This window comes from Microtus oregoni, unplaced genomic scaffold (genome assembly GCF_018167655.1).
Source record: "Microtus oregoni isolate MIOR12 unplaced genomic scaffold, Mior012 000067F_000, whole genome shotgun sequence".
Lineage (NCBI taxonomy): Eukaryota > Metazoa > Chordata > Mammalia > Rodentia > Cricetidae > Microtus > Microtus oregoni.
The window spans coordinates 714936-739133 of NW_024543953.1; the positions used below are offsets into that span (position 1 = coordinate 714936).

The 24198-nt window shown below is 34.1% G+C and overlaps 1 protein-coding gene across 2 annotated transcripts in view; it reads right to left on the reverse strand.

Moving 5' to 3' along the window:
• Klhl4 (kelch like family member 4) overlaps positions 1 to 24198 on the reverse strand; it is an 87359-nt gene that overhangs the window by 24112 nt on the left and 39049 nt on the right. Inside the window, exons 2-6 of one of the 2 annotated variants that reach the window (XM_041640974.1) lie at positions 16901 to 17065; positions 16208 to 16344; positions 13953 to 14149; positions 9115 to 9327; positions 36 to 204 (exon numbers count right to left, since the gene is read on the reverse strand). In XM_041640974.1, the coding sequence (XP_041496908.1) occupies positions 36 to 204; positions 9115 to 9327; positions 13953 to 14149; positions 16208 to 16344; positions 16901 to 17065 (881 nt within the window). Of the gene's footprint in view, positions 1 to 17; positions 205 to 9114; positions 9328 to 13952; positions 14150 to 16207; positions 16345 to 16900; positions 17066 to 24198 lie in introns of both variants that reach the window. The other variant, XM_041640973.1, reaches the window with a different exon arrangement.

A 24198-nucleotide genomic window follows, 5' to 3' on the forward strand; every position in this document is an offset into this window, starting at 1 on the left:
TAATGTGTTGCTTTTACCTTTAGCAGAATCCATACCTCCCACAGCATAAAGTGCCCCCACAGTTGACTTTCTAGGTTTTGTACGAGGGCTTTGCAACATAGATCTTCTCTCAGGCAAGAGATGATACTTCATAGCTTCCATTAATAGCTTCTGACACTCCAGATCATCAGCAAACATCGAACTGTTTTCCAGATCTGCTAGTAACTGGAAAGCAACAATGCATGGTACATATATAAGGAGTCCAACATAGAAAGAACATGGTTTATTTCTATAACATGGAATACTAAGTATGAAAAATGACAAGAAAAATATTTGTCAAAAGTAATCAAAGAGACTAGCTATAGCACACAATCCTAAGTACGTTCATCTACTGCTTAAGGCTAATTCAAACAGTTCATATTTTTGTGTATTTGGGATATTGGAGATGTCATGGAAACATACTCTGTAAAGATATTATCCCCTTCATCTGTACTGTATCTTTATCATTACATCACAGCACTATTCTAAAAGCATATGCTTTTTTAAATTGAGCTAGTATATATATATATATATATATGTGTGTGTGTGTGTGTGTGTGTGTGTGTGTGTGTGTGTGTGTGTGTGAATAATTACTAGTCAAGATCAGAAAAAGTGGGTGATAGATATTGCCATTACCTAATACATTACAGGATCCTAAATAACTATGACAAAATATAGGTAAAATATTGTTCCCAAGAGGAACCGTAGAAAACTCAAAGACATATTTCAGAATGTTGATATGTATCATTGAATCCACACTGGCATAGTATATCAAAAGAAATAGCAAACAAGTTTGCTGGATTAAATTGTTAGTCTTATACCATAAGATTTTTATGACAATTCTTTTTCTGGTTAACTTTAGTTCTGTTTTATTTGACTTGTTCTCTGGTGAAGGAATATTTTGATTTGCCAGACTAAACTGCAGGCATTTCTTAAACATGATATTTGAAATAGGTTTGAAGATTATGCTATAAAACTTTCCTCTAAAAAACACTTTATAAATTTATAATGTTCATATATTTTATTTCTTTAGTGTTTGTTTGAAATATTGCGTAAGTCAAAAAATACCGGCCCATTTCCACCTTGTCTGATAATCAGAAAGTTTGGAGATTTGACAATAATTGTCGCATGCCCTAAGTCAGAAGGTGATTGCTCAGTTCTTTTGAAATTAAAATAGCTCATTCTAGTAAGTCCATGCCATTCTGACAGGTGGTCAGGATATGCAAATGTGCTTCTGCCCTAACCAACCCCCACGCCCCAGCCCCACCCTTTATGATGAGTACAAAAGTTGTGAAAAAAATAAACGCTAGAGAATTTCAGTATTTCTGTCACTGGAATGCCCTGCTGATACTTTCCAAGTTTTCTGTCTCATTATTTTTATGCGTCTTCATATTCTTTACTCATATTTCTTAATTTCCCATGCCTCTACCCTGCAAAATATAATCAATTATCTTAGAAACTCTACATGCCCATCTAATTTCATATTACTAACAATATTAGAAAATTTTCAAATAAGACATATTTTACGTATAAAGCATTATTAAAGTTCAGAGAACAATAGTTGTATGATTAGGTATGACACATCCCCTTATTCTAATACAGAGAAGTTTAAACTAATGCCTGCTGAAAAATACCAAATCTAAATAAAGAGCTCTAAATTTAAGAGCTTTGTATACATAAGTGCTTCCCAGGATTTTTCATGTCTAAAAAATATGATGAACAGGTTAAAATATATATTATTCAACCTAATTATAGGGTCTAAAAATATAGATTCTAAAAAGTTCATAGAAAATATCTTGATGTTGTTCTGTGAAAATTACAGAATCTAATCATTTTCCTAGTTTCGTATGCTTAGACAAATAGAAATTTTCTACATAATCGGAATTTCAACTATCTGTTCTTTATTAAGAATTTTGAGAAATATTTGAGAGAGAGAGAGTAGTTATGTTTTAGGTATTATTATTGTCTTATCTTTTGGATCAACAATATGCTCAAGAAAGCACTTGAAGAAACATTGTCTTAAAAAACCCAAAAGGCTATTGATATTATGTCATGATATATGTATATATACATATATATATTCTCAATGAGCACATAAAATTTTATAATTTAATAAACAAGAGGACTCATTAGAAAGTATGAGATTGCAAAAGCAGTTCTAAGAGGATATTAATGCTTTAAAAAAACAGAAAATACAAACAACTTAAAATACACTTTGACACCATAAATATATTAATAACAAACTAAACTCAATATCAATAGATGGAAAAAATAACAAAGATTATTGCAGAAAAAAATGGAATGGAGACCAGAAGAACATAACAAAAATCAACGAAATATAGTAAGATAAGGGCCAAATTTAACAAGATGATAGGTGAAAAAGGAAACACTACATTAGAAACAAATTAAATCCAGAGAATTGTTAGTGAATCCTTTCAAAATGTTTATTTAAAAGATTCTGGAAAGTCTATGATAAGGAGTAAATTCTTAGACAGATAGAAACCACTAAGATTAAATTCAGAGGTTATAAAAAGTGATAATAATAGTATAAAAATAATGAGCCAAAAGATTCAAGCATTATCCAAGTATCTCAGCAAAAAAGAAAAAAATATGGTTCATTAATGAATTCTACCAGACCTTTAAAGAATAACTAACATAACTATGTCTTAGAAAATTCAATAAAGCAGAAAGAGAAATCATTCTACAAAAATCACACCAAAAGAAGGTAGCATTATCCTGAATCTGAAACCAAAAAGGAACACACACAAAAAATAGAAAAATTCAAACCATTTTTTCCAGAGAAATTAGACACACATTATCTCAATAAAATATTTTCAAATGGTCTTAAAAATATATGAAAACTGACAAACAATATTTTTAAATATGTTTCATTTTCAGTATGTGAAGAAGGTACAATAAATGTATATCAACATATGTAAAACAGTAAGTTAATAGATTTAGGAATAGAAGCCACAAGGTGATTTTAATAGATATTATAACAATATTGACAACCACAAAAGCCTTCAGTGATCTTCAACACCACTTCAGGATAAACAGCCCTAAAGAAATTATGACTAGAAGGAACACACCTCAAAATAATTAATAGGCCAACCGGTTTATAATTAATTTAGGCCTCTGTGTGTTTTCTTTGGGACTGAATGGCTGTGGCACCAAGCCGGACAGTAACCTTCACCAACAAATGTTGCCAACGTGGACAACTACATGCACATAAAACCTGAGAGATCTTGGGAAGTAATTTGAGACAAAAGAACAGAGTTAAGCATGACATTTTGGTGGCAGCATTTTCTTGTGTGAGCTCCATTTGCTAGAAAAAAAATGTATCTCATTTAAGAGAGGCTTTCTGACTCAGGTTTAGCTGTAAAACCTTGCAGCTCTTTTAAGAAGCCCACCACAAAACAATTAAATGGTATTTATGGATAGCCAATACCATGCTTCTTGGTGGTTCCAGGGACCTTGAAACACCATACAGTTGTAGCAATAAACATGGCTCCAGCTTCACCATGAAGATAGACTATCAGAAAACTAAGGAATGGGGTGGATCCAGTTGTCAAATCTACAGCTTTAATCCTATCCATACCACTTAGCAAATTAAACACTCATGCGGTCATAAAAGGAGAGATATAGAGTAAAGATAGATTCCGATAAAACAAAACAAAACCAACCTCTAAATAGTTTACAGTGTGTTTAAAAATATATGTAGGCTTGGGAGTGAAAAATAAAAGGATAAAGTTGAAAGAGAGAGAGAGACAGAGAGAGGGAGAGAGAGAGAGAGAGAGAGAGAGAGAGAGAGAGAGAGAGAGAGAGAGAGAGAGAGAGAGTGGTGGCACACACACCTTTAATCCCAGCACTTGGGAAGCAGAGGCAGCAGACAGGTCTCTGTGAGATCAAGGACAGCATGGTCTCCACAGTGAATTCCAGGACAACCAAAGATATACAAAGAAACCCTGTCTCATAAAAACAGAAATTAAAAAGAAAAGGAAAAGAAATAGAGTTCAAAATAAAGCCATGTAAAGATGGAAAATACACAGAAAATCTGGGTAGTGTATGTTATTGTACTGTCTTTGAGTTGTTTGATGGCTGAGGATGAATCAACAGCTGCTAAAAGACATTTGGTTATAAATGCTGCTGGATTAACATGGCATATAAATTTTGAAAAATGCCTTGACTTCAAAATTTAAGTAAAAAGATATGTTAGTTTGGAGAAGAGGTTTTGTTTTTGTTTCCACAGAAAATGAAAGGCTGCGGATTCATTCTGGGCTTAGAAAAATCAGGTTTGATCAAGGAAGACCCCCTGAGAAATATCCAATAATGGCATTTGGCCCAGATGTCTGAGTTTTACATCCAGAACAGCCTCAATACTGCTGGCTGAGATGATCAAGCCTCACAGAATAGTCCATTCAGGACTTGCCCATAACTCTAAATTTTCTTTAGGTCCCTATAAGATTATCAGCATCTCTAATCAGCAGGAAGTATCATAGAAAACTATGCCCACATTCCCTAAAAATGAATTATGGATGTTTCTCTCTCTCTTTTTTTAGAGTTTTAGTTAAAAGTTGTTATGAATAATGGTCATGGAGAAAGCTAAACAAAGGAGATTAGATTCAGAGTTTTTGCTTTGAAAAAAAAGGGGGAAAGTACTGTGGGGCAGTGGTCTTATACCCTATAAAGAATTGTCACCTGTATTGATTTAAGAAAATTCCAATTGGCCAGTATTCAGATAGAAAGTATAGGTGGGCAATAAGAACAGGAGAATTCTGTGAAGAGGAAAGGCTCAGTCTGTAGTCATCACCCAGACATAAAGGAAGAAAGATGAGAATGCCACATTGACAAAAGGTACCAAGCCATGTGATAAATACAGACAAGATAATAGATTAATGAATGATGTAAGAGTTAGTTAATAAGAAAGCATGAGCTAATAGGCCAACCAGTTTATAATTAATGTAGGCCTCTGTCTATTTTTTGGGAATGACTAGCTATGGCACTAAGCAGGACAGAATCCACCGCCAACACCTAACTTTTGATAAAAACTATCAGTAGCAAAGATCTTCTCTTTGTCAGATGGAGGGAGGAAAATCGGGTATCGGCAAGCTTAAGAGCAAGTATAAATTATCTGCCTCTTACATTGTACCAATCAATTCTAAATGGATCACAGATGAAGAACAAGATCATGTGAAATAAATAAAAAGCATCATGAAAACAAATTTACAAACCTCTACAGAATGCAAGAAAATTCTTTGCCAACTATATATTTTAATTGGTTAATAGAATACAGAGTCAGGGGAATACTCCTCCACTGTTGGTTGGAGTACAAACTTGTACAGCCACTTTGAAAACCACTATAGCAGTTTCTTAGAAAATTGGGAATCAATCTACCTCTAGACCCAGATATACCATTCCTAGACATATAACCAAATGATGCTCAGTCATACAACAAGGGCACTTGCTCATTACTGTTCACAGCAGCATTATTTTAATAGCCAAAGCCTCAGAACAACCTAGATGGCCCTCTATTGAAGAAAGAATGAATGAAAAGAAAATGTAGTACATTGACACAATTGAACTCTACTCAGCTGAAAAAAGAAGTGACATTGTGAAATTTGCAGACAAATAGAACTAGAACAAGAAATCCTGAGTGAGGTAACCCAGACTCAGAAAGGCAAACGCAGTATGTACTCACACATAAGTAGATATTACATGTATAGCAAAGAATAACCAGACTATAATCCATAGTGCCAGAGAAGCTAGGTAACAAGGAAGACCCTAAGAGAGGTACATGGATTGCCCTGGGAAGAGGAATTAAATGAGATCACCTGTATAAATTGGGGGAAAGGTTGTGGTAAAGAAAAGGAGATGGGAGAGGAGAATGTAAGGGAATAGGATGATCAATTAAGGAGAGGGATGGAGTGGGAGAGCAATGAAAGAGATATCTTAATAGAGAGTCACTATGGGGTTAGGGAGAAGCCTCCTCCTAGGAAATTCCCAAGAATCTTCAAGGATGACCCAAGCTAAGACTGCAAGAAATATGGAGTGGGTGACCAACCTGGTCTGACCATGTAATTAGATTGGTGAATAACCCAACTATTATCGTAGAGCTTTCATCCAGTAACCAGGGGAAACATATGCAGAGATCCACAGCCAAGCACCATGGAGAGCTCCAGAAATAAAATAAAAGTGAGGGAGGAGGTAATATATGAGCAAGATCATGATGGAGAAATATACAGACAGCTGGTTCAAGCTTGTGGAAATTTATGAACTCTAGACCGACAGCTGTGGAGCCTCCATGGGATCAAACTATTCCCTCCAAGTATATGGGAGACAGTGATGAAAATTGTAGTATTTGAGAGGCTCTTGACAATAGGACCAGGATCTCTCCCTGGTGCATGAGCTAGCTTGTTAGAGCCCATTGTCTATGATGGGACCCCATGCTCATCCTTAATGCAGGGGGGAGGAACTTTGTCCTGCTCCACCTTACTGTGCCATATTTTGTTGATTCCCCATTGTAGCCTCCTTACCCAATGGGTAGACTGAATGGGGATTGGGCTGTTGGGGAGGCAAGGGGGAGGTGGGAGGAGAACTGTGGTGGGAATTTAAAATCAAATTAAAACAATAAAAATAAATGTGATTTTAGAAAGTGTTAATATCTAGAATCAACAGAAATTTGATTTAAATATCAAATACGGATGTAGGAAGTCCTTTTGTATATGTTGCTTTTATTGGTTAATGAAAAAAGAAACTGTCTGATGCCTGTGCAAGGCAGAACTTAGCTAGGCCGGGAAAACTAAACTGAATGCTGGGAGAAAGAAGGTGGAGTCAGTGAGAAGCCATGTAGCCCAGCAGAGAGAGATGCTGGAACTTTACCCAGCAAGCCACAGCCTCGTGACAATACACAGATTAGTGGAAATGGATTAATTTAAGATATGAGTTAGTCAGAAATACACTTAAGCTATTGGTCACACAGTATTGCAAATAATATTATTCTCTGATTATTTCAGGAGTCTGGGTGGCCAGGAAACAACAAGCAGCTTCCTACTACAAATTTATTAAATCAATAAAAGGACAAATGAATTGAACAGAACAGATAATCCTCAAATTAAAAAACACAAATGGTCATTCAACATATGTAAATAAGTTTCAACATCCTTAGACATCAGGAAAACACAAAATAAGAATGCACTGAAATTCCATATTAATATACACCTATAAGAAAAAAATTTAAAAAGATATAAAATTTAAAAAACTCCATTGAGTAACATAATGATATAATATAAGGAGAAATAAAACCTTATATACTGCTGTCTCAAAAGTAATCTGGTAAAAAGAAACTAGTAGGAAGTTTCCTCAAAAATCTACAATAGAGCTACTAAATAATCTAACTAAATAATCTGAGAAATATTTACAAAGAAATATAATTCAGCATCCTATGTAGATAGTTACCTGTGCACCCATGATTATTTTAACACTATTCAAAAATCTATGATATGCAATAAATAAATATATATATATATTATATAAATATATAAATAAATATAGATGCCTACCAACAGTATGAAATAAAACAGTGCTTCATAAAGAGGAACTAGCCAATAGTATCTACAAGCTAATCAAGTAAATTAAGACCATTCTCGACAAAAATAAACTATTCAGAAAGACAAATAACACCTTTCCCATGCATGTACAAAATCTAAATTTAGTTATATGTATGCGTCTCTTCTACTTTCATGATGTGCTTATTTGTGAGAGAATAAAAGGAAGGCAAGATGAGGACATGGGATGTGACAGTAAGCTGAATATCAATAAACTATAATAGATTCATATGAATGAAATATCATTAGGGAAACCTTAATTGCATTGTATATAGATTTAAAAATAAAAAAAAGTCAAGTAAGCATTTTTCACTTTATTTGATTGGGAATAACAGCTACCTTAGAAACTACATTTTTTCTATTGTTTGGTTTGATAATAATGCCTTATGCAATCACATACAAATAAGTAACAGATGAAAACTAAGAGAGAAATTATCAATACATTAACATATGTTTTTCAATATTAACATTTAATTGGGAAATATGTTATAAAATGTATGAATTTTATATTAATTTTACAAGACCTATTTTTCTTTTTATAGTAAATGATTTGTGGCACTTTAGCCAGATTCAATAAATATGAAACTCATATGAGCAATGTGCTTTTCTATATTGTATAAATCACACGTACTATAAGATTAGTTTACAATTAATAAATTGTTATTAACACAAATGTTGCAATAATAGGCCTGCACTGCATTTGAGGAAAAATTCATGTTAAAACTGAACAACATGCTAGGCAGTCACGGTGCACATCTTTAATCATAGCATTCAGGAAGCAGAGAAGGCAAATCTCTATGAGTTCGTGGTCAGCCTGGTCTACAAGAGATAGTTCCAGGACAGGCTCCAAAGCTACAGAGAATCCCTATCTCAAAAAAACAAAATCAAACAAACAAACAAAAAGAACCCCCCAAAACAAAAGAAAGCAAACAAAGACCCTGAACAACATACGAGCCAATCTTAGGTCTTAACTAAGGACATTTATTTTTAGAATCGTTTTCTGTAATCCTTTAGTTTAGTACACATAATGAGAATACCATTATAATGAGTGCACCTGAAAGGACAGGAGCTTGTTTTCAATTACAGGAGATATTTGCCCATGTTTGTAGGTAATATCCTGTATCTAACTCCTCCTAAAGCCCCTTACATGAAGCGCTCTCTTGATTATTAACCACTTTGCTTAGAAGGTGCGTGGAATCAGGAAAGGAGCCTCAATCATTTTCCTTGTTTGCTATAATGCTGTCTGACAAAGGATGAAACTGAAACTGATGTATATTATGATGTTTAGGATCATCTGTAGGCTATTATTTTCAACTATGTTCCTTTTTCTCCATTATTAATAATTTCAATTGAAGAGTATGTTGTTCTATGAAATGATTCCTGTATACACCATTATTAGATATTCTTTGTAAAACTGGATGGATAACGACTGGTCTGCTGCCTAGCGGTAATTTAGAAATCCAATTTACATTACCTTAATAAATTTCCATACCTGTGGTGAAAGTAATGGCAGTCTGATATAAGAAAGCAGCTTCGCCAGATCTCGTTGCCTAGTCTGAACATCATAACCTACCCACTGCATAAGAGCATGGAAAATTGTTTCTTCATCAGGCACATTAATGTCATCACTACACAGAAGTTTTGATATTTCATTAGCTGGAAGCAGAAGGAATTCTTGATTCTTTACTACATCAATGAAATGTTCCTACAAAAAAATACAATGTCTTGTGATAAAGTAGTTGAGAATCTGTTTAATAAAATAAGAGTTCAATGTATTTTATTTTGTTAATTTCCATAAAGATCAGAACACACATTTTACTGTATGTAATTTCAAGTTTCCATTTGCAATTGCCATATATATTTAATCTAATATCAAAGTATAAGTAGCTATGTTTCAATTTTTCATTAAAGCACACCCATAATTTCTAGTTCTTAAATACATATTATTAACATGGATTATTTCAAATATTTATATAATTGAATGTGTCAATCTTTTTAAGTATATAAACTCTTATACTCTTGAAACATAATTAAGCATTTTCTTACTAGATTGAGTTTTGATAAAAACAGATATTCTGGAGAATCTTAAAACAGATTATAAATAATTTGGAGTTTTAACTAAATCAAATAATTACATTACTTCTTCTACTTTAATCATTAGCAAAAGGAGAATAAATATCAAATTTTTTCATGAAGTAAAAAAAGAAGGCTGATAATTCCATATTGAAATGCTGGTGCCTTAAATTCCTAAATCAGTTTGCCTATTTAAACAATGAACCCTTTTGTGACTAAGGCAATCAGTTGAAACAAAACTGATGTTCTTCTGTCGCATACCACTCTGGCTAACATTTCTCCCATTTATAGAAAATTATTGCAATGTTCTTTCACACATTAATTAGTAATTTTACAAGTGATAAGTAATCACTATAGGATCTTATGAAGAGATGGATTACTCTAATGACAGACATGCAGTACACATTGTTTGATCTCCTATATGAGTTGAAAACTCTGAACTCTAACATTAATATCTGAAATCATGTTTATTTTATTTTGCTCAACTATACAACTGTCTTTTCGAGGTTACAGAGTATTTGTAGAAATGTTAAGAAAAAATTGACCAAACACCAGGCCAAGCTCCAGGAATCCAGTTGAAAGGAGGGAGGAGGGGATATATGAGCAAAGGAGGTCAAAATCATTAAGGGGAAATCTATAGAGACAGCTGAACCAAGCTCATGAGAACTCATGAACTCTAGACCAATGGCTGTGGAGCCTCTTTAAAACTCAACGAGGCCCTCTGCATATAGAAGATAGCTATGTAGCTTAGTTTATTTGAGGGGCCCCTAGCAGTGGAACTAGGATCTATCTATCCTTGGTTCATGAGCTAGCTTGTTGGAGCCATTCCTTATGATGGCATGCCATATGAAGCCTTAATACGGGGGGGAGGGGGTCTTGGTCCTGCCTCAACTTTATGTGCCAGATTTTGTTGACTCCCCATGGGAGGTCTTGCCCTGTGGGATGGGTTATGGGTGAAACAAGGAAGGTGGGAAGAGGGGTAGAGAGAAAACTGTAGTTGGAAGGTAAAATGAAATTTTAAAAAATAAAAAATTAAATGTATGATTAACTGTCATGGTCATCAGGTGTTAATTCTGAAACTGTATTTATTCCTTAAATAAAAACAAGAGACAGAGTATTTCTGTGTGTAAAACTTACTCAGTGCCAAATTGTATCATAGAGAAGTTTATTTAAAATGTCTTTATTGAGAGTTAAAGTAATGATAAGATATGTTAATGTGATATTTAATACACAAGCATACATTTACTTTGTGGTCCAATTGCTATCATTTCAGAGTCATTGCTTCATATGTGTATTGAAAACTGATGAGCAATATAGACTAGTGTAAATAAAAGTAAATATATTATCTTCAAACATCTGTGCATGCCACTGTGGAACTTCAAACTATAGACAAGTAATCATTTTAAATGGTTTTATTTTGAAATTATTTTGAACCTGATGCCCTTTTTTTTGCAACTTCCAGCAAGATTTTCTTTTATGTTTTTGTTAACCATTTATGATCTGTACTTAACTTCATGTAATATTTATAAACTAAATATTTTGTTTATTATATTTTGATTATTTATATGACTGAGATAGAAACTTTTATGTGTAGGCTTGCAGTATGTATCCAAAGCTGATTGTGGATAAAAAACACCCAAATCAGGGCAGGCAAGCTGTTTTCCTTATTCTATCAACTCAACTATCATTTTCGTTCATTAGTGATTAACTCTATGCATCACCAATAATGCATTGGTGTCTCATTAAGGAAAAAAAAAACTAAACATTTACCCTGTGAGTCATTTAACCAAGAGTGAGTCCAGATTTGAATTCTCTACTTAATGCTCCCTGTGTGTTCTCTTCTGTTTGTTGTATGAGTCTGAATCTGTTCCTGAATATGTATATGTCCTTCTGTGTTTATATATGTGAGTCTCTGAATCTGTCACTGATAAAGAATTTGCTTTGTATTTATCGAACAGCATAGAAAATATCACATGGAGAAGGAATGGCATACCTTACAGGAACCTTTATAACAGAATTTTATAAGGTAGTAAGTCACTGATTCCAGCTAATCCCAACTTATTCAAGCAACAAACATCATTGTTGGCCAACCAAAATCCACTTCTTTCAATCCTTATGTTAGATTTTAAAAAGTTGTTTTCAACTTCTGTATTTGCTGCTTTCACCAAACAATACACAAGAATAGTCTATGTCAGTGTCAAGGAAGAGTATATAATTTCAAATTGTAGGTATGCATTGATTATCTTAGGCTGTGAAAGTTAATTATGTGGGAAATCCAAAGGAAGTAAGGTTGTCACTTTTTTTCTGTTCAAGTCAAGCTAAGCAGACAATTTGAGTGCATAACATGAAACAGTTTTAAGTCTGAAGTGACTTCAAGGTGCACTAATAACTGGCTTTGAGGTCCAGGAAAGCTATAGTTTCTTAAAATGTAAGAGATATTTTGATAATATTTCATAGCCACAATAACCTAATTTGCCTAACAGTATTTTTAGAAAGTAATTATTTGCATTCAAATACTATCAATACAGAATTGTAAACATATTATAAGAAGTATTTTTTTTCTAATTTTATTATATTCTAAATAGATACTAATATTATTGAAAAGGGTGTTAAGGGACAAAGCTCTATTGCGTATTTATGGACATCTTGCTTTGACACTCAGTTTGGATACCACAATTAAAGAGGAAGGCAAGTTCATTTTGAGCAGCAAAAAATAATACAAGTTGTTTATCAGAGTGCATTTTGTCTGCAAGAGTAAGATACCAGACAGGAAACTGTTAATACTTACTTCAAGAATTTAAGCAATTTAACAGGAAGTTTTCATGATTGGCTTTTATAGTAGGATTAAACTTTGAACTACATAACTGCTGTTCTTTTAGATTATATGGCATCCATATTTATGACACAGGAATATAAATAGCATGACTAAATAACATATTTACAATGTTAGTCTGTGATTATGTGATTCTCCACATTCTGGTATTGTTTCAGGACTGTATATGAAACTTCAAATTCTAAGCAATGAGCTGGTAGGGGTGGGGAAAAAGAAGAATAAAATTTATACAAAAATTAGACAACTCATATTTTATGTTTTGAGTTTGAGAGGAGTGTTTGTATATATATGCATATCGGTATATATGAATTTATCCTACAATCTATTATTTCTACTGAATAATTTTACACTGAGTGTTCTATTTTTCATTAATATGCAATTACCTCTTTCTAAAAACCCAAATGTCTGGTGCAATTTAATTTGTTCAAAGTATTTATCTTTTGATAAAGTTTCAAAGAGATCCACCTCTCTGTTAATCTACTGCATTAGAGGTTAGTTTGTTTTCATTTTATCAGAGAAATATTAGTAACCATAGTAAAGATTTTATTTTATATCTAATATCCTATTTTCCCTTCCCCTTTATATTCCGTATTTCATTTGATTGTTATCTAAATAAATAAAGATGGTTTTACTCTGTACAAATTCTAAATAAGTATTATCTACTGATAATCAATTGATTCATTATAACTTGGTAGAGTTAAGAGTAATTTCTAAAGTTCAATGAGTGAACTGAAAATTATTTTCTCCAAACTACAAGGTTTTTCTAATACTTAAAGCCAATTCAATAAAATCATTTGAGTTACTAATCTTGATGAAATATTGCCACTTATACTTTTCTTTTCTTCTGCTCCTTTTCTGAAACAGTCTCATGTATCCCAGGCAGACCTGAGATTCTTTATGGAGTTGAGGATCACCTAGAACTCCTGATGCTCTTATCTCTAGCAACCAGGCTAGAATGCAGATATTAACCACCATGCCCAGTTTATAAAAGGCCTGGGAATTATACCAACTACGTTATACATGATAAACAAACAATCTATAAACTGAGTTGTATTCACTTTTTAAAATTGAATAATATATAATTTTAATAGAAATCCTAATTTGTCAAATTTTACAAAATAAGTTGCTAATTATTGAAAAGGTTATGCAGGTAATGCTTTCAATGCTGTATATTCAATTAGAAATACAGAGTTGTTCAATTTAAGAATGAGCAGTATTTTATTTCTCTGTAGTTTAGAGATTTAGTAAAATTCCATTTTAGTTCTAAAGTAAAAATTTTGAGTATTATTCACCTGAACAAATTTTTTTTAATTATTGATAATGTACAAGTTACCTGAAAATTATGTAAGTTTATATAGGCTTTAAGTTTCATCAGAGAAAGTATATATTATTACAATCAGTTACTTTGAAACAAATTATTTTACCATGGTGTACTTATGTGCCACATTCTGGAGCTCCACACAGCCCTGGGCATCTCCAAATGAGCGAATCCCTAGGCAGTTTGAAGGATGAAGTTGCTTTATGAGGAAATTGCAGCAGACATCAATGACTTGAGTCAGTTGTAAGAGACATGCTGCAGCCAGCAAGTTTTCAATGGTGTCTTCTCTCAGTTGAAGCACACCTAAATGGTTTCAATTAGTAGAGAACAATTAGATATCACATAAAATAAGAAACAGATATTTTAGGCGACATTTTAGTTGGCCTTTATAGGGCATCTATGTCTTTTGTTGTTCAGCAGCTTCTTTCAGAATATGGTTTAAGACAGAAATACAAAGGAGTCTTTGTGTACATACAAATAAAGAAGGAAAAAGGCTGTCAGACAAGATTAAACAAAATGAATGCAGCAAATGAATAGTGAATATTATAAAGAATGGTAAGTTAGTATTTTCTTTTTTTAAAAGATTTATTTATTTTGTACACAGTGTTCAGCCTCCGTGTATGCCTGCAGGCCAGTGGCACCAGATCTCATTACAGATGGTTGTGAGCCACCATGTGGTTGCTTGGAATTGAACTCAGGACCTCTGGAAGAGAGCAGTCAGTGCTCTTAACCTCTGAGCTATAATATTTTCCAAGGTGTGCAGTAAGTCTACATATTTTATTGTGTTATTTCTTAAACTGGGGAGAACTACTAGTATCTTAGAAAAAGGAAAGTGTAATCACATCCTATATTTTTAAACTGCTTACTTCTCTTATCCACTTGCAACTATGGAATCCTATAATAAGTAATCTTTATAGTAGTTTTCCTTCAACTAGCATGGCATTTAAAAATTCATTTCAACTGGAGAATCTATCAGTGTTTCCTTCATATTTCATTGCCTATTAACAGTCCATATTATCTAACTAATCTATATGTTTCTTTATGTTATAAATATTCCGATTTTTCATTATTTATAATTATGACTAACAATAACTAATTTATCACTTGCAGACACATTTTTGTATGCTCATATTCTTCCCTTGGGTCAACTTGATCATGGCAATTGACATTTTTATATGTTGTTGAACTTGAAGTGTTATCAAGACTGTCTTCATCCATGTTGATCATGGAGTTTGACCTATAACTATATTTTTGTTTTGTATTCAGTTTTGGTATTTATTGTGTAGCACTTTTTTCATTACATGTTTTAGATTTATTAAAGTATTTTTTACATTAACTCGACTTAATTTTAGTAATTGATGTGTGCTTACAATTTATCCATCTCTTTTAGTTTTTCCAATTTATTGAAATATTTATCTTCGAATTACATTCTAATGATTCTCTGAGTTTGATTGTCTCTCCTGTGATGTTTTCCCTTTCCTTTCTAATCTTATTAAACTTGTTTATTTTAAAAGACCCAACTCTTTGTTTAAGTGATCCTTCCTTCTGTATTATTCTTATCTATTTAATGTATGTCCTGATCTTAATATTTGATTTATGATTACTAATAATGAAATTAAATTGTTGTGATGCCTGTATGTTCATTATGTTGTTTGAGATTTCTCTAACATTTTATATAAACACTTATAGTGATAAATTTTTTGCTATTTAAGCTTCTTTTGTTTTATCCCACTGTTTCTAGTATGTTATGTTTCCATTTTCCTTTGAAGGTAGGAATATTTTAATTTCCTTCTTAATGTCTGTGATGATACATTAATTATTTAATAAAATGGTGGTAAATGCTCATGTGTTTGTATAGTTTCTGTGTTTCTTTTATCAATTTCTGGTTTTACTCTATTGTAATCAGATGGAAGCTGTATTTATATTTATAACTGTTCTATCTTTTTAATCAATTATCCATGTTCAAGAACTTACAAATGCCCTTAACTCCAGCTCCATGATCCAATAATCTCTTCTTTCCCCAATGGCAATTACAATCAGATGCACATAGCCTCCCCACCAAGCACACATAATTAAAATTAATATAGATAAATTACTCCACACTTTTAACCCATATAAGACACAATCTTGCATTTTATGTTAAAATATCCCTCTCCTCTCATGGTAGCAATATTTAACAGCACATTCATTATATTTTACATTATGGTGATTAATTTATTATTTTGTCCTTTTAAATTTTCCAGTTTTGGAAAATTCTTTAATTGCTAAATGGTATATTTCCATTTTTGTAGAACACAAATAACTATAATGCAGGATGTATAATGTAATGTTAATGTTAGTTAATTCACAATGAGAGCTTACCTGTATAAGCATACTGCACCAAAGAATTAAGTGCATTTGGATCTACTCCTTCCATCTTGACCTCTTCTTGTCTGGCTTCAAGCACGTCATTAGTAAACATTGCAGCAAAGTAGTCAGACACAGCACTGAGAACCAATCTAGAATGATAAAAGTTAAATCAATACTATATCAATCAACAACATCACACATAATCGTACAATGTTTTCAATAAGTTTGTGAAACGTGTAAGTCTGCTTTCTTCATTAAATGTTCAAAATTCCCATGCATGGTTGCCAATGCCATTAATTCCAGGGAGGCAGAGCTAGGCAGATTCTGTGTGTTCTAGGTCAGCTTGGTCTGGCATAGCAGTATCCAGGCCAGACTGGGATACATAAAAAGAGTCTGTCTCAAAACATACATATAAAATATCACAATATTTTGTATTAAATTTATGAAATTTTATTTAATATTTAATTAAATTTTACTAAAGTTAAAAAGGGCAGTTAAGTAGACTGATCTTTTCAGAGGTTTTGGTATTTTGTATGCATCATGAAATCTCCAATTATGGCTCTATTAGATGTTGGACAAATAATAATTTTTCAATATTTCAAAGTAAAAATGATTTCTCCACCATATAATTTGTAATAAGTTTACAGATTCATTCTCATTCATACTTGCTTTCTTTGCATGTTCTTTCTGCATAATAATATTTACCGATGAGCTGGAATCTTGAGAGGTCCAGCAATAAGTAGCACATCACATAATTTTTTCTCTTTCAAATAGTTTTCCATTTTACAGAGAGTGTGATTTGCATGGTTTTGAGAACGGAAGTGATCCTCAGAACTGATATTCATTTCTTCAGATTCTTCAGCATACAGTCTAGAAGTTAAGTGAAAATGAAAATATGATTTATCATATCATCATTTATATGTTTTGATCTTCTAATACATAATATAATATCTAGTAGAAATCTAGTCATGACTTCTATATATAACATTCTTGAGTAAATTACATTAAAATTTTCTCTATGATAATAAATATTTTATCATTATTTCTGCCTAAACTTCTATTCAAATGAAGAGTCACAGTATTTTATTTAGAACATTACAACTAGTATTTCTCTCTATATAAATACATTCCACAAAATATAATATCACCCTATATTTGTGCTACTTCTTTAATTCTTATAGTTATAACTATTATGTTTAGACTTAATTCAAAATAATATCTTCAATCATATTCGGGCAGATAGGTAGATAGATATAGATGTATAGATATAGATCGAAAAGACATGCCCATCTTTCTTAAAATGAGTCTATATGTCACATTTACCAGCACTTTTCTGACATTCTTTTTCATATATTCAAGTCATACTTCACCCGTACATTCTAGTCATTTTTGTGTGAGAAGGTACTCTCCAATCTATGGAAGGAGAAACTTGGACATCAATTAAACCATAAAGCACTTGACAATCCATTAGGCATTCAAAACATGGTGGGGCATTGGTAATCTAGAACATGTGAAGAAGTCAATCAATGTTTGATTTAGCCCGAGGCACACCTCATGCCCTACACTGACTGGATGGTCAGGAACTGAAGATTGCATATCCCAGAGACCTAGGATAGAACCAAACAAACGTGGGGAAAAAAGCAGTTAAATGATTCCTAATGATATTCTGCTATACTTATAGATTGTTAGAACAGTGAGTACATTCTTATTATCAGAGAGGCTCTCTCTGGCAACAGGCTCCTGTACAGAGACCCACAACCAGCCATTATGCAGCAAAAGTCTAAATTACATGTCTTCGTTGGGTTCCTTCCCTTAGGAAATCTTATGAAATCTGGCAGAACAAGGGGCATAAAGATTATAGGATTCAGAGGGGACAGAAGACATCAGGATAACACACCAGAATCAACTAAAAAGGGCTCACATGGGCTCACAGAAGCTCAAGCCACAATCAGCACGATCCTCTGCATATATACTATGGCTGTTAACTTAGTGTTGAATTCCTATCAGTGGCAGCAGGTGTGTCTCTGACTCTATTGTCTGATCTTAGTACTCTTTTCCTCCTATTGGTTTGCCTTGACCAGCCTTGATATGAGGAGTTTTGTCTTGTTTTATTGTATTTTGTTTTGTCCTGTCTAGCTGTTGAAGAAGAATGGAGGGAAGATTGGCTCTGGGGGAGAGGGGAAATGAGAGGGAGTTAAGAGAGAAGAGAAACTGTGGTTGGGATGTATTGTCTGAGGGAAGAATCTGCTTACAATATAAAAAACTAAAAACAAACAAAACCCAAAAACAAACAAACAAAAATAAAGTCTATTTTATGAAGAACTCATAGATCCCTAGCCTATTTTTAATTGAGTTTAATTGGCTTAATTGTTTTCTTGACACTTTATTCTTGAGTTTGTATATTCTGAATATGAGTTCTCTGTCAGACATACAGGAACTATAAGCAACTAATGACTACTGAAAGTTGAAATAGCTTACTCCATGCATGAGGCCCCTTATGGATTCTCTAACACAGTATGATCAGGCTTAAAAGTAATATACACACCAATAACAAAAATCGACTCAATAGCTTGTAGTTATATATAATGTGCAAAAACATTTAAACACATTAATGAATGTAACAATAATAGTCAATTAATGGTTGCCAACTTGAGAATGGTGGAAATGAGAGGGATTTTAGGAAGGGGAGACAGGAATGCCTGGAGGGTAGAAAGGAAGGAGAAAGTCATGTGTTTGCATTTCAATGAAAACAATACTTAAAATATAATAAAAATTAAGGCTAAAATAGACTTCTGTTTTCTATGAATTGGCTGCACCAGTTTTTGAAAGACAATTTCTTCATCGAATGGACTTTTTAAAAATATTAGTTTCGTTCTAATGCTCACTGTCTTCACTTAGCCTTTCCCGAAGATCATGCTTGTTCACATCTCAACTAGCTCCCTTCCAACTTTCACTAATTTTTGTTCAAGTGTTTCGCTGGTAACTCACCAGATTTTAATATGTTGAAATACGGAGCGGCGGGCTGTGTCCTGCCACCCAGCTAGCTTTACCCGAAATAATTACACGGAAACTGTATTCTTTTAAACACTGCCTGACCCATTAGTTTCAGTTTCTTATTGGCTAGCTTTTACATATTGATCTAACCCATTTCTATTAATCTGTGTAGCCCACGAGCTGGCTTACCAGGAATGATCTTAACCTGCGTCTGTCTGGAGTGGGAGAATCATGGCGACTCCCCGACTCAGCTTCTTTCTCCCAGCATTCCGTTCTGTTTACTCCGCCTACCTAAGGGTTGGCCTATCAAATGGGTCTAGGCAGTTTCTTTATTAATAAGAAATCACTCCCACATCATTTCCCCTTTTTCTGTTTAAACAAAAAAGAAAGGCTTTAACTTTAACATAGTAAAATTACATATAGCAAAACAGTTATCAAGCAAGAATTACAGTTACAATATTTATATCTATTTTATCTTTTATCATAACTAAGGAAAACTATAACTATCTATTCATTCTTCAACTCCATCAAAGACTCCAGAAGGATATAATACTACCTAAGTAAACAAGAAATAAGAAAACTCTAGAAATGACAGAGACATCTCGCTGCCTGGACAGTCACCCAAAGTTCTTTTGTACCTTTGGGGCATCCATCTTCAGCCTTCAGGCCCAAAGTATCCAGCAGACATTTTCATGAAGCAGGAAATTCCAAAGACAGTTTAGTCATTATCTGTTGTGTCCTGTAGAATGTCTCGCAGACTCTTTCATGAGTCATGAACCCCGAAAGACCATCTCACCTTTAGGCAAGTTCAGTAGTCCTCTCTCTGCGGGTTCTCTGTGTCCATTTTATGCAACAGTCCAGGCAAGAGCAGTTTCTTGCCCAAATGGCTATCAAACTCCATAAGGATCCTCTTTGATGCCCATCTTTCTCTCGAAGTAGATTGGTGCTGCCAGGAGCAGACGTGTCTCATTGTCATGAAAAGTCCTAAGTTATTAAAATATTTTAAATGCCATATTCTGTAGCCTTTGAGAGATATGAAGAATGCCTATCTGAAATATATCTCTATATATCTAGAAAATCTAAGTAACATGACTACAAACTTGACTATTATTTATGATTATCCATCAACAACCTATATTTCCTAATTATACATTACATTTTAAAAATGAACTACACAATCACACCTTATTCAAGATCAAAAATACATATACATATAACAAAATTGACCTTAAAATCCATACCAATGCAAATTATTCATACCTATATCATATCCCCCTTTAAATGTAAAAGAACATTTATAAACAATATTTTGGGAACATGGGCGCAGTTTTTCTCTCCAAACTGCTTCCTGCTGAATGGGGGCGTCGTTAATTAGGCCTTTCATGGTATAACCTGTGTGCTAGTTTCATCTTAGTTGGCAGTTGAGCGAAGCAATTTTCTGAAGATGTTCACAACAACCTTTCAGGAGGGCGTGGTCTATCATACCAAATTGTAATAGAAAAAATCCATAGAGTCTCATCCTCTGTGAAAACAAAAGAAGACTCTCTCCAAAGCATCATATCCTTAGACCCAAATTTTGAAGTCATACCCTCATGATATCCGTTCTGGTTACACTTGGCAGTCCATATAATGAAATGTCTCTCTGTACTTAGCTCCTTCACAGTCAAAAATTTTAAAGAAAACACAATGTACATTATCCAGACTCTCTGTGAATTTTCCATTTTTACGTGGCTTATTTTTCTTTATTTCTTTTAATCTCTTAACTATCTGTACTCTGTCTCTTTTAAGACTTTACCTTTTTTTTTTAAACCATTAACTTTATTCTCTATATTCTTTTCTTCTCTCTCTCAAGCCTACGTACACTCATCCAACACTGTGGTCTTTTATGTCTGAATCTGTTTTATTGTGAATCTGTAACATTTTTTTTTACTATCCAGGAGCATTTCTTAAAATGTTAAGCAGTTCTTAAAAACTTAAGTTGCACCATGTACAGGTAATACGGTACCGCCTGTGTCCTGCCCAGTTGAAACCTTAAATGCGCTGTTTTTATGGTAATTACGGTAGTTTCTGCCTGAGACCAGCACAGTTCAGCATGGCAGAGCTGAGCCAAGCTGCTCCTGCCTCAGAGCCATTTGGTGCCCCTGAGCCACACACAGTTCCAGGCACACAGCAGTCCACATTGCCATCAAGCAAGCCGTAGAGCTTTACTCCAAATGTTCCATTTAAAAGCTCTGTCTCCCACAGGAGCCAGACAGAGATCGTAATGGTGGCACAGCCCAGAAAGCCGGCATTTTAAAACAGCCAGTTTTTTCCTGCTGCTGAGTCAGGACAATTTCTCTCTGTGGCACGCCACCCACAAACAGCAAAAAGCTATCTTTTCCTTATTTTTAAGCCTTCTCAGGTTTTTAAGTGGATTTAGCCCCACGTTGGGCACCACTCTGTTGAAATACGGAGCGGCGGGCTGTGTCCTGCCACCCAGCTAGCTTTACCCGAAATAATTACACGGAAACTGTATTCTTTTAAACACTGCCTGACCCATTAGTTTCAGTTTCTTATTGGCTAGCTTTTACATATTGATCTAACCCATTTCTATTAATCTGTGTAGCCCACGAGCTGGCTTACCAGGAATGATCTTAACCTGCGTCTGTCTGGAGTGGGAGAATCATGGCAACTCCCCGACTCAGCTTCTTTCTCCCAGCATTCCGTTCTGTTTACTCCGCCTACCTAAGGGTTGGCCTATCAAATGGGTCTAGGCAGTTTCTTTATTAATAAGAAATCACTCCCACATCATTAATATTTCCTCTCCTCTAATGATTTACTGTGTAATAATTTTTAGTTATTACTAGTAGTTGTTAAAATAGTAGAATATAGTCTCAATAGAGACAAATGGATATTTGGAATTTTGTGATCAGAAGTGATTTTTTTTTCTAAGTTTTCTTTGGATCAATTTGGTTAACATCAAAATAATTTCTCTAAATACAAGCTAATTCAGAATTTTATTCAGTTATAATGACTAATGAGATGCTTGGAAGATATTTTATTTTTCATGGAGATATTTAGAACCTAAATGTCTTACAAAGATGAACCCTACATAAAAGCTCACAATATTTCATGTAAGTATCACAAGCTAAGCAGTTGCACTACTAGCAAATCAAGTTTTAAATATTTCAAAGCAAAGATGTAAATCTATGATTGATCATTTTAAGAAATAAAAAATGAGTGCATAGGGAGATATATGTAGATGAAAATGCATTATAAACATAATAAATATATAAATATAATACATATGTAACTTAATTTATAGTATGAAACTAAAAATATAATATATGCCCATTATTATTTGAGGAGAAGGTAATGAAACAAAGAAGCAAACCACTACGTTTACAAACAAAGCCAGTCCATTTTCCTGACTTGTTCTCAATAATTTCATACAATTCATTAGTTTTTCACTTACCCTCATTTTAAATGCTATACTATTAGGTCAGATATTATAATTAATACTATAGCATTAGACTTTCTTTCCCTTATGATGTTCTAGCCACAGTTTGTAAGATGGGGGTGGGGAGCATAAGGTATCAGAAAAAACAGTCTATGGGGGTGAAATGTTTACATTAAGTGCAATCATAGCTATCTATTAGATAAGTCATATTGAACAAATAATTTATCCTTCCAAGTATTAATTTTATCCTATAAAAATGGGATTAAAGCAATATTAATGCTTCCTTCTGTAATTATTCAGCCACCCATAAGGCTGCACTTTCGGGTCCTAAAGGCAGGCACATGTGAGCAGACCCTTGGGAACAAAGGGTCCCGCGTGACCCACGTGCGCGCAGGCGTGGTTACCTCCACATATGACTCAACTAAAATCCTTGAGTGCATGCATGGATTGTCCATCATCTGTGTCATCAGCGTGACGTACTCACACTAACCCTTTGTGCGCATGTGCAAGGCGTGGGTCGCCCGTCATCAGTGTGTGATGTAGCCATGTCTTTCCCCCTGTGCGTATGTGCTATGCAGCTTTTAAAAGCTGGATGTGCCATCTTTACTCTCTCTGTACGCCACTCAGTGAGGCAGCCTCTCTCCCTCTCTCCCTCTCCCCCCTATACAGTTTTTCCCAGGCCTGTGTGCACTTCCCCCCTCTAATAAACTCCTAAGTGGGATGGTTCATATCCTGTGTTCTCTTCTTGCTCACCCAGATCATTTTACCTTCTCTGGAGATTCTGGCTCTTGGTACAAACTCAGCTTTGCTCCTGGCTCCTTCCTGTGGATTCTCTCAGCTTCCCTTCTAGCCTATTTCCATTTCCTTGATTAAGCCACCAGCATCCAAAAGACCTTCTACCAGGGACCTCCATTTGCCACACCAGGCTGGTAGGTACACCTATTCAGGTAGGTGATTTTTATTATCCTTTTTCTCAAATTGAGTCCCTCGTGTCACTATACCTCCATTCATAATGGAGATATATGATCAGCCAGTGTTTGGCTGTGGACTTCTATATCTTCATGTAGACTTCTATATTTGCTTCCATCAGACATTTGATAAAGGTCCTAGGATGGCAATTAGGGTAGTTACCAATCTGATTATAGGAGAAATCCAGCCAGTTCAGGCACCCTCTCTACTCTTGCTAAGTGTCTTACCTGAGGTCATCCTTGTGGATCCCTGGGAGTTTTCCTGGATCCAGGTTTCTCCTTAACCCATAAAGACCTGCTCTATGATGACATCTCTTTCATTATTCTCCCTCTGAAATGAGTATGGGTAAAGACTTCAAAATCAGAAAATATTCCATAAGAGGGGGATCAAAGGGGTTTACAATATATGTGATATGAAAGTAAAAAGGAAACATGAGGGTATAGGATGGTCGAGTTGTGAGTGGGATGGAGGGGGAGTGTAATGAAAGAGATGTCATGGTAGAGCAGGTCTTTATGGGTTAAGGAGAAACCTGGAGCCAGGAAAATTCCCAGGGATCCACAAGGATGACATCAGGTAAGACACTTAGCAAGAATAGAGAGGG